This window comes from Polyodon spathula, chromosome 6 (genome assembly GCF_017654505.1).
Source record: "Polyodon spathula isolate WHYD16114869_AA chromosome 6, ASM1765450v1, whole genome shotgun sequence".
Taxonomy (NCBI): domain Eukaryota; kingdom Metazoa; phylum Chordata; class Actinopteri; order Acipenseriformes; family Polyodontidae; genus Polyodon; species Polyodon spathula.
In genome coordinates, this window is record NC_054539.1 from 65,539,663 (window position 1) to 65,557,015 (window position 17,353).

Below are 17,353 nucleotides of genomic sequence, written 5' to 3' on the forward strand. Positions count from 1 at the left end.
GGCACACTTCACCCCGCAGCTGTTCAGGCCCCAGTGCCTCCATGAATTGGTCCCGAGCCAGCTCCTCCTGCATGAACACCCGGCAAGTCAGACTGTCAAATCGCCGCGATGAGTTTGCAGAGGGGTTCCTACAGCCAATCCGGAGCTAGATACCTCACCTGGCTGGAAAGTCCAAGGCCAGAAAGTCCCAGGCTGGCAGCTGTGAGGAAATTCTTCAGCCCAGGGATCCATAGAACCTTCTAAAAGGCAGGGGTGGGGCTCCCGAGTGGCGCATCTAGTAAAGGTGCTCCACGTGGCGTGCAGGATGTGCCCTATAATCTGGGGATCGCAGGTATGAATTCCTAGGGGGTGGCGCAATTGGCGCAATTGGTGCTGCCCAGGTAGGGAGGGCTTCGGTCGACACGGGAATCCCCTGTGGCCGATAGGGCGCTTGTGGTTCTGCAGTGGAACCGGCAGATCTGTGTTGTCCTCCGGCACTATAAGTCTGGTGGCCTCACTGTGGGTCTGCAGTGCGAAAAATGACGGACTGGCAGGAGCATGTATCGGAGGACACGTGCTCCAACCTCCATTCCCCGAGTCAGCGATGGGGTTGCGAGCGGTGAGTCGAGGATACAGATAAAAATTGTGCACACTAAATTGGGGAGAAAACAGGGGTAAAAAATCGGAGATGACTAAATTTTAAAAAAAGATAAAAAGAAAAGGCAGGGGTCACTCCAGTGTGCTGATCACGCCCTGTTCCAAGGGGCGCCCGCTTCCTGGTTGGTGATGATCAGTCTGCGCGCTGGCCCCGCCCCTCTCTCCAGCCTGCCTCGGGACCCGTCGTTACAATTGATTAAAACAAGTTTCAGATGTTTGGAATTGTCACATTCATACAGTATATGATTCCAAATCCCCTTCTTACAAACATGTCTACGATAACTATAAAGAAAGGAAAAAGCAAGCTGGGTTGTTTTTATTCATGGCCTGAAAAAGGAATTTGCATTTTTTTATATTTACTATTATTTTCCTAGGCAAGAAATTCCTGATGTGCAACATCCCGTTTCCAAAGAAGGAGGCAGACGATATTCACCCAACATTAACTCATGTTTTAATTAAATGCACAGACACTGCTAGTTCACACGCAATCTGAGCTTTCATTGCTTAAGAGCGTCATTGAAAATCATCATGTAAATATTTTCCTATTGTTTGAAAAATAAACTGCCGATCCCCAGGGACCGGTTTTTCAAAAGTGTGAATCTGGATAACAGTGATCCGGATTTTGTAATCCTACATTCTGTGATCGAGATTACTTTTACTTGGATCATTTTGATCTGATTTTTCAGAAAATGTCACTGCTGGACTACACTTATCCAGAAAACAAATGATCACGATTACGAAATCCAGTTTTTTGAAGTAGCCTAAGCTCAGAGGTGAATGTAAGCTGGTACGTACTGGTACTGGGTACCGGTAAAACATTTGCTGCCGTACAAAACTGCACCGGTGTGCTCAGCAAGGTAATACTAGCAGAACAGGTCAATGTATTGGGATTTTAATCATTCTGATTGTGTGTTTATCACATTTAAATGGTAATATTAACAGCTGATCGCTTTTTAAAATCTAGCTTTTTGGACATTTAACATTTTTTGAGATGACAATATAAAGAATATAATGAGTTATCATGTTCAATAAATACACCCAATGTTTTAAACTATTACTGTGTTACTATACGCTGTTATTTTAACAGTGTCAGAGTTGGTACGGTGAATAGGTAGAGCACTCAAATTAATGCCTACAGTAGAACAGTGCAGTGCTGCGTAACTGAATACTGCACTATTCTCCTACTGCAAGTCATTCAACACATGTATTACTTAAATTAGCATTTTTAAACATCTTCGTCGTCTTCCTCGTCGGTCGGGAGTCCAGCATCTCAGACAAGCTTTAATTAAGGAGGCGTATGTGAAGGCGTATGCATATGCTTTTTTTATTTTATTAAAGCTAAGCCAGTAAATATGTGTTTTCCTTTGCTTGCATGGATACAAAACCTATAACTATATGGCACCAAGTTGTACCAGTACTTAAATCAGCCCTTACATGCATTGAGCTGCTCCATACCTTGCCGTATTCTAATACTGCTCTTAACTATAACTATTTCCTGTATCTCGTGTTTGATTTGACTTTTACAGGTATCTGTATTCACATTTTTTTTTTTCTATAATTGCTCTTATTTGAAATCATTCTCACCATTTATCATACTTACTATGTGCTCTTACTGGACTTTACCCGTATAAGCAAATATTTCTACCGTAAGTTAACTGCTCTTAGTCGAACTCACTCTTAAATGTATTTATTTACTGTATTCTTTATGTTGCTCTTATTTGAAATTTGATCTTATTTGCTACTGATTTTATTGTACTTTATAACTGCTCTTATCTGTAATATGATATTTTAGTGTGATACTTTGTACTGTGATATTTTGTAACAATTTTAAGTCGCCCTGGATAAGGGCATCTGCTAAGAAATAATAATAATAATAATAATAATAATAATAATAATAATAATAATAATAATAATAATAATATACAGGTGGCCACTCCCCAATTGGCATTCAATTGCTGAAACAGTTTATGAGATACAAGCAGATATAGGAGTGGCAGTAGATTTGCAAATTCATACAAGCCCCCCTCATAGGGATTCTTAAATAAAAATAAATAAAAGGAAAGCTGGAAAAGCAGAACACAAGTTATGATATGATCATATAATCCCTGGTAAGACTACAACAATAACATTGTCACTAAATTGAAGGAGGTACAGAGAAGGAGTACATCATGGGCTATGAAGACTGTTTCATAAACCTCAATCTGCACATTCTACAAGAACAGATAAGGATGGATTTAATTATACAATGTCAATCCTAGTTATTTCTCTAAACTCACCACAAAGTACAGGCTAAGGCTTTGATTAAAAAACTGAATTAAAACCAGAAGTTGGCACATTCTTTTATTTTAGTCATTAGAGACAAAAACAATGGGACTGCATTAAAGCCAGTCAGATACAACACTTTGGGAAAGGGCTGAAAGCAGCATTGACAGTATCCAGTGTCCAGGGTCAATGAGGGTGGGTCATGGTGGTCAACAGCACAATTGCTTTAGTTTGGTTAGGAGAGCTAATCATCCTGTTTCCAAATGCTTGTTTGAGAGGAATGTACAATACCACTTGTTCTTTAATTTACTTGTATTAAGCACAATAAAAAATCAAAAAGGCAGATTTTGTTTTTCAAGAGAAGTCCACTGAGTCCTAACATGAGCTAAATAATGCACATTTTTGTCTAATTCTATGAAAATATTTTTGTATCGATTACGAGACGTTAAAGTGTTTGTAGTTAACAAAATAATTTCATAAAACCTGCCTATCGTGCACTTCCCTTCACTTTATAGGTCTCAAATGTACAGTTTCAAAAGTGAATCTGACATCCCAAACATGTACTTTTTATTTTTAAACATCACATCTACATGTTAATATACTAGGTAAAAGAAAGGTCTCAGTTTGCTTGCCTTGTTTTCCAGGAAATCTGTTGCACTTTTTGGGTTATTTCATCTCAGCAGTGTCTTTGGGGTCAAAGCATCTTACTGGCTGCAAAGCACGTCAGTCACTGGGGGAGGCAGTTACTTGGTTAAGGGACAGGAAAGAAGTCCCTGAAGGGGAGAGGACAATGTCGCTGTCCAGGTGAAATGACCATGGAAGTGTAAACTCAATCTGAAAGCAAGACTTGCGAACAGGTATTTATTTAGCCTAGTGTTAACCCACTTATGTTTTAGAACAAAAAAATACATATGCAAAAACACAGATTATTTTCCAAACTACATATGTGAGACCTAATTAATGAAGGGATACGCATGGTGTGAAAATTGTCTGGAATTATTTTAACATAGAAATATACAGATTTTTTTTTTGGATTGTTCAGCCAATAAGATGATACACTGAAATAGCCTGGGAAGCAATATAACCAATGTATTAATTTTAATATCTTACCTGTGTCTCCCTTCTCGCCTCTGTCACCCTTTTCTCCCTTTTCACCTCTTTCACCTTAGAAAGAAAATATATTTAAAAAAAAATGAAGAACCTTGTACAAGTTGCAGAATAGACTTTACTTTGCGCTGTGTGAATAAAATAATTCACAGCAGTTGCTAGGACCCAGTTACATAGTTTACCTACAGTAACTCAGTGCATCCATTACACCCATTAAATAGATTCTGCATGTGTCAGCCAGCACTGCTTTTTGCATTCACACCATGTGGAATAACTTCTTGCAGCAAATGCCCATGCAAAGTTTAATTCAGGTAGTGATTGTGCAAATCTAGCATTCATTAGCTCTTAAGGTCAGAGGCTGGCACTTTAATAGGTCTCTGTGATTCAACCCTCAAGACTGTGCTAATGCTGAGTCGTACAGAACCAAGTTCCAAATGAAATGGGTGAGCTGAAGAACATTATAGAGGTATAGAGGCTGAACCAATTTCAATGAAATCCCCTCAATAAGCCCCTGTTAAATTCGCTCAGTCGTTATGACAGTTTATTTTCACTGACAGAAAAATGTCAAAATGTTGAAGAAAGACAGAGATGATGTCAAGATCTAGACAGAACGGACAGGATAGACCAATGAAATTAGAGATATTTTCAAATGTCAGACTCTCAGTACACAGTACATATGTACAGGTGTCTCCACTATACAGTATTTCTGTTCCTATAGAAATGTAAAAACCTATAAAAACCAGCATTACAGGAAGTTGTCTGTGGTGTTCCACAGGGCTCCATTCTAGGTCCCTTGCTGTTTTCATTATATATGCTACTGTTAGGTGATTTTCATTATATATGCTATTGTTAGGTGACACTAACCATAGTTATCCCAGACACTTCCATTGCTATGCTGATGATCCCCAGATATATTTTTCCCTAAAGCCAAGAATTTCTTCTGCCTGGGTGTTATTAGCTACTTGCCTTACAGACATCAAGCATTGGATGTCACAGAATTTTCTAATGTTGAATTCAGATAAAACAGAGGTTATGCTAACGGGATCACAAAACCAACTAAAAGGAAATGTGGGATTACATGAGCTCGACCCTTGCAGTCTCTCGTCAAAACATAAACTAGAAATTAATAGTTTGGGGGTCTTCTTTGATCCTGAGCTCTCATTTGATAGTCATATTATGGGAGTTACTAAAGTATCCTTTTACCATTTGAGAAATATAGCCAAACTTAGACCATTTATTTTCTTATCTGATGCTGAGAGACTAATGCATACCTGTGTTTCATCTAGAATTGATAATTGTAATGCACTTTTTTCTAGTGTGCCAAAACATCCCGCTTGCAGCTTGCTCAGAATAACGATGCTAGAATTCTGACTACAACCAGGAAATGTGAACACATTACCCCTGTTTTGGCATCTTTACACTGGCTCCCTGTGCAGTATAGAATTTATTTTATAATTTTGCTGTTAACTTACATGGCCCTGAATGAATTAGCATGTAGTTATTTGCAGTTACTGACCCTGTATCTTCCAAACCGCACTCTGAGATCACATGATGCGTGGCTGCTTGTTATTCCTAGGGTCAACAAAAGCAACACGGGAGGTAGGGCTTTCTCTTGTAGAGCTCCTAAATTATGGAATGCTCTGCCTTCATTTGTCAGGGAAGCTGGGACCGTTACAGTTTTCAAGTCAAGACTAAAAACACACTTTTATAAAATGGCTTTTTTACCTTAGTGGGTTTTAATGTAACTTTAAAATTGCTGCTGTTGTATTACTGTTATTTAAATGGTCTTAAGTGGATATCTGAAAGATTGAAAGGCAATGGTCTGTCTGGCTGTGTGTTCATTAAATAATAATACATTTGGCAGTAATGGCAGATACAGACATACCTTTAGATCCTTTAGTTCCAACAAGACCTGGCAGGCCATCTTGCCCTGGGTCTCCCTTCAGGCCTTGCCCACCTGGCAATCCATTTTCTCCAGGCATTCCTGATCATAACAAATACACACAATTGTATTCTGAAGACCTTTTTAGCAGTGAGGTTTATTGTTTTCTAGAAAGGTATTTTCAGGAATGCATTCAAAAAAATCTTGTGGGATGATTGACATGAAACGAGTGCTACAGATAACACTATGTAACACAATTTTTGTTCCTGTGTAGTAAGTGTTATTTCCTAATTGCTTATGCCTCAAAAGTATAGAAAATGGCTATTACTCCCCACAAACTTTGCTTTTGAGAGCAGGACAGTGATATTTCAAGATATCACTATTTCCAATGGGAAAACGGGCAAATGTGTGTCTTTTCGTTCACATAAAGTCAGAAAAAAACAACATATGAATCCAAATTAACATGTATTTATACTAAAGTAATACAAAAATGACTACAAAAGATTTAGAAGAGAGCAGTTTTTCGAGATTTACGATTATACTGTATTTACAGTATAATTGTAAATCTCGAAAAACTACTCACTTCTAAATAAAGCTCCATCAACAAAGCTGCATCAAATAAAGCTCCATATTTTGGATAACTAAAATAGGACAGGCTAAATCTAACATGTTAGTTTTATAATTCGGTTGACATTGTGAATGTATATCAAAGGGTTTGAATCCACTGAGGCTGAACTATAATGAAGAAACTGAATGGAAATCTGCCATCCTTTATCTGCAACATAACATCATTGGACATGTCCTCTCTAGTGATTTGTAAGCACCCACTCAGATCTAATACTTGATATACAGCAGTGTAAAAGAGTAGCTGTTTACTGTTCCCTTACTCTTTTATGATGTTTGCAATCATTCTGAGTAGTTCTATTGTATATTACAAGAATATTGTGTTTTATTTGTTTTTTTAAATAGTCTGTGATAAGGTGACTAGGTTTAGAAGTTGTTCAGTTGTAGACATGTTTAACACAGGCTGCATCAACTGAAGTGTCTTTTTATGTGTCAGTGTAATCTAGTGAACCTCTATAACACTGAGGATCACATTTTCTTTTGTACTGCTGGCAATACAAAGTAGGTGTTTATTAAATGGTGCTATAAAGACACTTTGCTAGCCTGTATTACACATGTCTACTGCTGTCAACTAGAGCTGAAGACCATAACCTAAAATACAATTTAAATAAAACAGTATTTTCTATAAGATCCATTCAGAATCATTGTAAATATCATAAAAAAGGTAAGGGATAGAAAACAAAAATACAAATGTGAGTTTGAAGGTACTCTTTAATACAGAAAAGTTACCTCTCAATCCTGGTAAACCTGGCATACCAGCAATCCCGGGGGGTCCGCCATTCCCTCTGTCCCCCTTTGGTCCTGGGGGCCCTGGAAGAAAAAATTAAATAATTTTTGCTCCCACAGAACGTGACACTGTGTCACTCAGGTATGCAGTGCACTGGAGTAAGCTTTATGGAAAAGGTTATTATCATAACCCTGGTACTCTGAAATAGAAATGTAACCATTAGTGCATGGGTACTTACCTCCTAAAGACCCGAATCCTGAATATGATATACTAAGGCTGCTCTCTGAGCCAGTGATGCCGTCATGGCCTGCCCCCGATGACATTAAAAGTCTGCGCACACAGATCTCATTGTTATTTTTCCCACAAGCCTTTGCAATCATCGTCTCAGTGACCGTGAAAGTTAATGGTTACATTTCTATTTCAGGGATCCAGGGTTGTGATAATAACCTAACGTTCCCTTTCAAGTACAAAATGTAACCATTACCATATGGATGAGCGTACCAAAGCCACACAAGGGACTACTGGGACAGCTGCTGCTTAGACAGGGCTTGACCACAGGACTTCGCCCCATAGCAGAAAAAAAATCTGTTCAGACTGCCTCCAACTTTTCGTCCTGTCAACGTAGTATGCCAGGGCCCGAACTGGGCAGAGCGTATGGAGCTGTCACTCTCTGTCAGACTGGAAAGGAGGTGGATGGAAAGCCTCCAATTCCACAGACTGGTTGACATGAAATGCTGAGATAGTCTTCGGCAAAAAGGCAGGATTGGTACAGAGCGTAACCTTTGTCCTGGCCTCTGTAAAAATTAAGCAGGCTTTCGCAATAGAAAATGCCTGCATCTCACTCACCCGCTTTGTGGAGGTGATAGCAAGCAAGAAAGCCACTTTAAATGATAAAAATTTCAGCTCAGCTGAATGCAAGGGCTCAAATGGAGGCTTCATGAGTGCATTAAGCACCACGTTTAGCCTCCATTGATACAAAGTGGGGAACCTTGTCAAAAGGGTTGTGTGTGTTCGCAACACACACAACAGAGTTTTTTCCTTTTTGTCTAAAAAAAAAGTTGAAAAACGTTTTTTTTTTCAAAATAGACTCTGCGTTAAGTTTTATAGGCTTGCAAGTTTTTTTCTTTTTCAAATTTGGGGGAGGCTTCAAAAAGTTAAAACCCCTCCGAAGTACTTATTAGTTTACAAACGAGAGGAGGCCATTTGGGTATCTTGTTCGTTGGTTGTTTGTATCTCATGAACCCAGAATCTTGGGTCAAGTAGTTCGTGAAGGAACCTTGGGTGTCAGCTCAAGTTGTTGTACATAAATGGGACCAAGGTTCCAGACTCTCAGGACCTTCACCAGTGGTTGTGCTTGAAAAGTTAATTTTCGCAAATTAAAATGTTGCGTTTAATGTTACAGACGTACCACTCCTCTGAATTATTTTGTAGAATTAATAAAACATCCTTTCTAAAGTCCTAGTTAGAGACAAAGATGGCTTTTCTCACTTGTACTACAGCTATATTTGCAAATGCAGCAGAGCAACAGAAAAAGAGGAAATATTGTGCGGGCAGAATATACAGACAACGTATAACATTCCTTGACTTGTCTACTGAAGAAGTCCTTAGTTTGAAGCAAGCGACTGTGGGAGCTGCACGCACTAAAGCTGGGAGAGAGTTCCAGAGAGTCGGGGCCATGAAGCTAAAAGAGCGCTCTCCGAGTGTGGTGCACTTTTGCTTTGGTATAATAAGCAAGCCAGAGTCAGAGGACCTCAGCTTGCGTGCAGGAACATAGCGGGTCAGCAGGTTGGAGAGATACTCTGGACCTGTGTGATGAATGACCTTGTAAGCAAGCATGAGAATTTTGAAAGTAATCATGAACTTTACAGGTAGCCAGTGCAGCTGGGCAAGGGGGTAATGTGAACACTGCAGCAAGCTGAGAGACATGCCCCAAACAACACACTTGATAATCACTGACCAGTTTACACACTATCTAATTTCACTTCAATCTACCACAGCTCTGAACACTAATTAAATTAATTACTTCATCCAGCTGATGTAGTTACATCGGCAAACAATCACGTGTTGATTTGTTTAATTTAATTTACTTTCTATGATATACTTTTGCTTTAGGTGAAATTCTATAAGGTAGTTTCCCTCACCACAGTCTGCATTCTGTGTTTATTAGAAGGGGGAGCTCTAGGCTCATGCACAGGTGAAGTGGCAATGCTTGAGGGTGCAGCCTATGTTGTTACAGTGGCAGTTTGGGGTAGAAACAAATCTAGCTGCATTTCTATTTTCATTTAGTACAGTTAGTGATAAAACTACACTACCATCTGCAAATAAAAACAAACAAACAAACAATGATGTTATGTTAAATTTATTACGTAATGGTTAATTGCATAATGTAATGTTTTGTAAAATATATTAGCATACATACCTGTGTTTCCATTCATTCCTTCAGATCCAGCAGCAGAAGAGATTGTACAAAAAGGTTCACTCTGGATGTCCACTTCATCACCTGTATCTGATACTGACTGGCTTGCAGCCACACCAATATCATGTCCTCTAAAACCTGTAACAGCCTCAGTTGGAATAGTTTGTGATAACCTTTCTTCTGCCTCTGTTAGACTAATATTTATGGCTGCTCCCCCATCACTAGACTTTGCTGCAATACGAATCTTTCCAAGTTTGTCTTTCGCTCAGGATTTTTTTTAATATCCTTTATAGCTTGTGTAATGTTGGATACAACATTAACTTTGTCCACAATAGCCTGGCAAATTAGATTTTTCTGACCATTGGATTGTTATTTTTTCTTCCCAAATAATGCGTCTTCATGTTGCAAAATGTGATTTTTTCCTCAGTAAAATTTGCTTTTCTGCACCTTGATAGAGAAGCCATTTTGTAAAAACACAAATTCTCAATCACACCTGAACAAGTTGTGATGGTTTTATACCTCTAGAGCTGCGATTCAATTATTCTGTTACTTGCTAATTTATTAATTTCCGCAGCGCTGCAATAATTGCAGTTTCTCCGCAACTCTTTTAGATTTCACTCACTTGCGATTTTATGCAAAACATTCGCAACGCAAGCAGAGTTACGAGAACAATGAGAAAATTCATCAATCTTTGAATATCTGTCCCGATGTCCTTCATAGGGTGTCAATAACCTGTTGGAAAGTCCTAGATGGCTCAAAGGCAGCCATTCAGCAGCCACCAAGCTGCAGTCTCCTGGATCACTAAGGGGCTACTAGGAGTCCTGCTTGATTTTCTCCAGACACAGCGGGAGCAGGGCATGCTGTGGGAATGTGTATAACAGAAGCCTCGGCCACTGGTGTGCCAAGGCATCTATTGCCAGCGGGTCCCCGTCTCCTATTATGCAGAACCCGAGGGGACAGTGGATTGATTCCTGGGAGGCATCTATGCGCTCCCGAACCTCTCCAAGATGTGGCTCACAATCTCGGATGAAGCCTCCACGCCAAGCAATTTTGGACTCCCCTTGAGAGGAGGTCCAGTGCCCAGTTTGTCACCCCAGGTAGATGTACTGCCCGCAGTGAGAGGAGGTTTTCGTGTGCCCAAAGCAAAAGCTTGGGCTACACGATGGAGACTCAGGCCAGTGGTTGATGTAAGTGGAATGCAAGGCCAGGCAAAGTGCCTGCGTCCTCCAACTGGAGGGGGTCTATCATGTGAACAGCCTGTTTTTCTGTTGGTACCTGGGCGATACTGGGTTTGTTTGACACTGGTTCTGTGACTTTTGCACAGGGTCAGAACCGGGTCGGTTCGGTACAGGTGTGGTCCGGAGTGGTACCAGGACAGCGCCGGGACTGGTGTGGTTACCTCAGTCCCAGTTCGGTACCGAGTGGGTCAGTGACCTTGGTACCGGTTCAGTACGGGTCCAGCAGCAAAACCACTTAGTCAGTACCACACTCTCGACTGAGGGAAGCCTGCTGGAATAACAGCCTACACAATGGTGATGCTAAAAAGCTGTCACCAGAACGGCATCAAGATACTGTGGTTGAAATTGCTTAAAGCAACAACAGCCGAAGCGAGTATCTCGGTCCTACACAGTGCTGCTGAGCCCAGCAGCTGCTCTTGCTGCATGTGTGCTTGTGAACCACATTACAGTCAGGCCTACATGTAGAATCTGTAAAAGACCAGAAAACACACAAAGAGAAAATACTCCTCAATAAGGAGTAAAAAAAAAGCAAAAATGAGAATTAAAATAAGCTCCAGCAGGAGCTATGCAGCCTGGGGGGAGAGCACAAGTTCAGCTGACTTATATTACTGGATCCCTGGGAAGGAGTGACTCAAGCCACTGGCTTTACATAAAGCAACAGGCTGTAGCGTACACAATATGCATAATTAGTAAAAACTATTACAGCGATTAGTTTAAATATCACATATAATTTGTGTAAAAATACAATAAATGTGAAATATACAGACAGAAGCAACACATACTTATCTGAACAAGGCTCTCTGTCAGGTCAGTTTTGAAAGGAATCATAGCTATGAGATCTGTGAGTGCAGTCTTTTTCTGCCCTCGGGGGCAGGCCATGACTGTATCGCTGGTTCAGAGAGCAGCTTTGGCATATCACATTCAGGATTTGGGTCTTTGGAGGTAAATACCCACACAGTAATGGTTATAGTTTGTACTTGAAAGGGAACAAACAAAGAGCTCCAATGATGCACAAAAATCTTACTGGACAAGAGGTAACAGGAATGAGGCCTAACATATATTAGTAGGTTAAGCCAATTCAAGCACCTCTACATTATGGTTTGAAGACCTTTACAGTCACATAGAAATAAACTCAATCACCATCAGAAACGCAGTCCCCAGTGACTCTCAACAGTGAAGTCTCTTTACTCACAGGACCCTCACTCCTTTTAGACTCTCACTCCATCTCGCTGGCTGTGAGCACCTCACACCCAGTACTGAAGACTGTGACGGAGCTTTGCTTGTGGGTTTCTTCAGGTCATGGAGTGTTCCTGTGGTATTTTATATGTGCGGGTACCATGTGTTAAAGTTTTGATTCTAAGTTACTGTGTTTCAGCATGTTGGATTACTGAGGTAAAAAAGGGTCTTGACTTTCAAAAAGGTCTTAGGTCCTAGTTAAGAGTACTTGTCTTGGTGACGACTACACCTTTACCGTTCTTGGTTCCAAGCCCTTCTAGTATTTTGATCAACACCTGCATTTTGTTACAAGAATCTTTTGTGGCTTTGATGTCACCCTGCTTCATCCTCTGGGTGTGTGCAGAGAATAACTTTCATAATGGAAAGACTCATACATTTTTAAAACTTGCTTTATAATGTCCTTTAGGTTGCATGAAATTGCCCATACAAGATTAACAATATACAATGGAAAATGTGCCTTCAATAACCAAAACACTATTACCATATTATTTAGTAATGTTGTGGAACACCAGAAACGTTCATGTCTTACCCATTACAAATGTTTGATGTGTAGTGGTTTTACTTTATAAATGGCCTTCACTGGTATTCAGAATATTGTTGTTAGAGTCTGGCAGTCTAATGACATTGTTTACCACGATTAGCACTAGCAACCAAGACTCAAATTTCTTAAACGTTTTAGCTTTAAATTTGGTATCTGTTTCACAGGCACATAGTGTTTACAAGCAGTAACGTGACCTTTTGACACTGCGCTGAACAAGAGCCTAGGTGACGCAAACACAAGGGCTTGCATGGATTTTGAAACCGATGAAAGCAAGGCATTTCTTCTGGTGACCAGGAATGGTCTACAAAACAAACAAGTAATGGTAGTTCAACAGCCCCTTTCTGATTAACAATAATTACAACCAGAAGGCACACTGGAGGTATTTTTCCCCAAAACGGCATTTACTAAAAATTATACCAGTATTTCCTTTTGATGTGTATTTTTTTCATTAATACAGACTTTTGATTCAAATTATAATTTTTTTGTGTTGATAAACTAATGCCAGTTCTGACTAAATTGGCAAGAGGATACTCATAATAAAACATCCTTAAACATCCTCGTGATTTAAAATCCCACCAGACAAAATCCACAACATGATTTGTGTTTTGGCTGAACAAGAATTCAATGGCACAGATGCTTTGAAGCGTTTCAGAGCTTAGAGGATGGATATGGTTTTAAAGCAAATGAGCTGCTAAATATGTTCACGGACATTAAGCTAGGAATATCCTTGGTAATTAAATGTTTCCATCCCATGAATCAAGGCTAAGTGACCAGCCACATTAAGGAGATAGGGTGGTATATTTATACAACAATACAATTGAGCAATTAGCATTTTAGTGTACATATACACATAATGTAGAAAGCAATAACAAACGGTGGGGTGTTCAGGTTTGGTACAATTTCTGATCACCTTGGGGTGTTGTTCTGTACGAGATGTATCCACAGCCTAGACATACAGATTCTGGACTATATTTGAACGCCCTGTTGAGTCTTATTGCACTTATAAAATGGCACCCCCTACCCTATCCTACCCGATCCCTCCCAAAATTAATTGATGGTTCAAGTGAATCAGGAAAAAGGTTCTAAAAGTTCCAATCTGTGCTGGCATCATGACATATCTACACAGTTGGAACACTTGTTAGCCACTGAGATTGCTCTCTCTATTCTTGGCATTTAATAAACTGCAGTCATCTATAATTCATGCAAATTGTAACTTTTTGACAATTGTTTTTCACATTCTCTAAGGTTAGAAGTTTCCAGCTAGTGTGAACTAATTATTTGCAGACAGGTAATCACCCATGAGATACATAGTAAGTAAAAATGCTTTTTAAATAGGTTTTACATAGGAAAGGGTTAAATAACAAGCAAGCCAGCTGGCTGGGAAGTGTGAGCAAGATAACTATGAGCTCCATTAAAATCCCAGTTGCCAGTGACAAGGTTATTAAGCAGTAAAGGCAATGTTCTTTTCCACCTGCAATAATTTGCTCATAAGTTAATGCCGAACAAATTTAATTCCAGATTAGAGGGTTCAGGGCCCAATTATAAAACACAAATAACGAAGACACCACAGATGACTACCGGCTGAATAACTCCATACATTTTGAAAAGAAATAACAGCCAGTTTACTCTAAATGCAGTAAATTGCATAGGACTTATGAACATATAAAATATTGTATTTTATTAGAATTTGTAATTGTGTGTTTCTAACTTCCAGGGGCCATGAAGAAAGAAGACTGTGCTCTTGCTTTTGTTTAGAGTCACTTCTAACTGCTTAGATTTGAAAGCGCTTACCCATTTGTTATTCCTCTGTTAACAGCACCATTTGTACAGAATACTTCTTAAAAATACACATGCTCTGCTCTGTGGCTGCATGTATACGCTTCTTTCACAGCCTCATCATTCCTGAACATGACCACAAAGGTGTTCTATAAGTGGACCAAATGACTAGCAGCCACTCAAGGCAAGGTCTGGACTTCAAGATATGAAGGATAAACATTGCAGATGTACACAATTTTGTTGATCAATATTGTAACAGCCATGCTCAATTTTACTATGAGTTTTTTTGGTCCACTGAACATTGATCGTGAAAAGTTCAAAGCTTGTGAGGTGATCTAGCTGTGAGGTGCATTCAAACACTTCCATGCACCAGGCATCTATAGAGTATGCTTACCAAAGGATAAATAAAAAAAAATAGTAATCCTTTTGCATGCATTGTACTATGTAGTGTTTATGATACTGTGGGAGACAGTGAGGTCCAGTGGTTAAAGTTCAGAGCCTGTAACCAGAAGGTCACCTGTTCATATCCCACCTCTGCCACTGACTCAAGCAAGTCACTTAACCTTCTTGTACGCCATCCTGCAGATGAGATGTTAAATCACTGTCCTATTGTAAATTACTCTACATATAATGCAGAGTTCACAGCCAACCTCTGTAAAGCGCTTTGTGATTGTGGTCCACTATGAAAGATGCTGTATAAAGATATTATTATTACAATTCAGTAAATGTTTCACTTGAATGTACTGTACCTTATAGCTTAAAACATACATTTACTTAAAATAAAAAGAAAGCGCTACTGGCTAAACTTATTTAAAGTGGTTTCACTCACCAAAATAATACCATCTGTCACGTTCTTCAATTCACTGTGGAATACAGGCTCCAAATGTGCAGTTTTAAAATAAACATGTTACTGCAAGCACGTACTTTCATTTCAAAACACGGTATGTGGTACTTCACAGCTGGATGTTAAAGACGTTTTGCAGTTTCCTTTCCTAACTGTCAGGAAGTCTGTTACCATTTAACTTCCTGGGTCATATCACCACAACAGTGTCTTCAGGGTCAAAGCATGTTACTGGCTGCAGAGCAACAGAGGGCAGCAGTTGGTTGGTTTGTTTGGTTTTGACATATCCAGAAATTTAAGTCTTCTACCATGTGTTATAATAAAAATGCATGCTTGCTTCAAAATTTTTTTGAAAACTACAAATTAGAGAACTATATTGCGAATGGAGGTACTTTACGGGTAAGATTTATGGAATTATTTTGTTACAACCACTTTAAAGCTTAAAGCATCACTTACCCTCCATTAATGTCAGATTCTTGAGCGCCACAGACTGCTCCCAATCCTTCAGCCTCAGGTCTTCCATGACGGAATTAATGATGGTTACCTCATTCCTCAGCTGCTCCTCCATGCTAATCTGTGTCACTTTTATTGTTCTGGCATCCTCAGTGATATTGGTGATCTGTATCTGAAGGTCCTGGATTTTCAAGTGATGGACACCGACGTCCTGGGTGAATGTCCTATTCACAGCATTCATGGTTCCGAACACCTCGTCCAACTTATCCTTCAGTCCACCCACCAGACCAGCAGTCTCCTTCAGCAATGTGTCTTGCTTATGCAAAGATATCTTGGTTCTGTCCAACTCAGCACTGAGTTGGCTGGTGTCTCTATTGCTGCTGTCAGTCAGTCCCTTAAAGACGTCTCCCAACTCTGTCACGGATGTAGTTATCTCGTCGGACTGTGTCTGCAGGCCCTGGACACTGTGATCCAGCCTTTGGACAGCAAGGCTTAGCAGCAGCAATGTGTCCGAGTGGTTCTGGTAAAGGTTTTCCAGCTTCCAAATGTTCTCCATAACGTCCCTCTTGAAAGAGAGCTGAGACAAGGAGAGTTGCAAGTCTCTGAAGTTGCCGTTCAACTGTGTTACATTTTCTGCTAATGTTTCCAAGCTCTCTGTCGACCTCTGAGATCTTGAAACTAGAAGGAAAAGAGGATACTTCATTCCATTATTATTATTATTATTATTATTATTATTATTATTATTATTATTATTATTATTGATTTTTCATAAAATCAATCATTACTTGGCAAACACAAGTACCATTACTGGGGGTCACTAAAAGAGGCCAAGGACTGGTTGGGCATGGAGATATACTGGATTTGTGCCGTACGTTTTTAGTCCCAGTGGCACCAATCTAGCACCTTCCACAAGCACTAAAAAATGAGTTCAGAGCATCATCTACTTTTTATTAGAGTTATTAACAGCATGTGTTTGCATTGTACTTATGATTTGACACTTTGTTTTTCATAGATTAGAAACAGAAGTGTGACCCACTGTGGAATCCTGGAAAACTCAAAGCACAAACTGTTGGACTAAAGCACATTGCTTTTTTAAAAATCAAAAACAGTGTATTGTAATCATGGAAAATTGGTCATTTCCTAAAATTTGTCCATAAGGACTTGGAGGTTGACCATGGCTTGTTTAATCAAAAACATGGGGCCCTCATCAAATTCTTGTAATCTGCTTTTCTAACATGACCAGCTTGCTCTGTTCAATACAGTGAATGGCTAAACTGATTCATGTGTAGGATCCCACAGTGTCCATCTTGTCTGCAAGTTGCCGAAGATCATATCCCTCCATAGCTTTTTACAGATTGCCCGACATCTGAGAATCTCTAAAATGTCTATACAAATGTACCACTCTATATACAGTGCATACTATTAGTAGAGAATGGATTTTAAAACTACAAGACACTGTCTGGCCTTGAACACCTTTTTACTGGTCCTCATGTAGCTGCTCAGAGCCCGACTGTACTTTGACATCTTAGGATGCTGCTCTCCCTGCAGTCCCCAGGTTTTGTCAAACTGGAACCAGTGCTTTTTGTTGTAATGTTCCCTTCCTTTAGAGACACA

At 39.6% G+C, this 17,353-nt stretch overlaps 1 protein-coding gene across 2 annotated transcripts in view; it reads right to left on the reverse strand.

The window, feature by feature from the left end:
• LOC121317485 (scavenger receptor class A member 5-like) overlaps positions 1–17,353 on the reverse strand; it is a 67,204-nt gene that overhangs the window by 14,690 nt on the left and 35,161 nt on the right. For both annotated transcript variants that reach the window (XM_041253473.1, XM_041253474.1), the window contains exons 4-7: positions 15,743–16,417; positions 7,241–7,321; positions 5,891–5,989; positions 4,009–4,062 (exon numbers count right to left, since the gene is read on the reverse strand). In XM_041253473.1, coding sequence (XP_041109407.1) covers positions 4,009–4,062; positions 5,891–5,989; positions 7,241–7,321; positions 15,743–16,417 — 909 coding nt within the window. The remainder of the gene's footprint in view (positions 1–4,008; positions 4,063–5,890; positions 5,990–7,240; positions 7,322–15,742; positions 16,418–17,353) is intronic.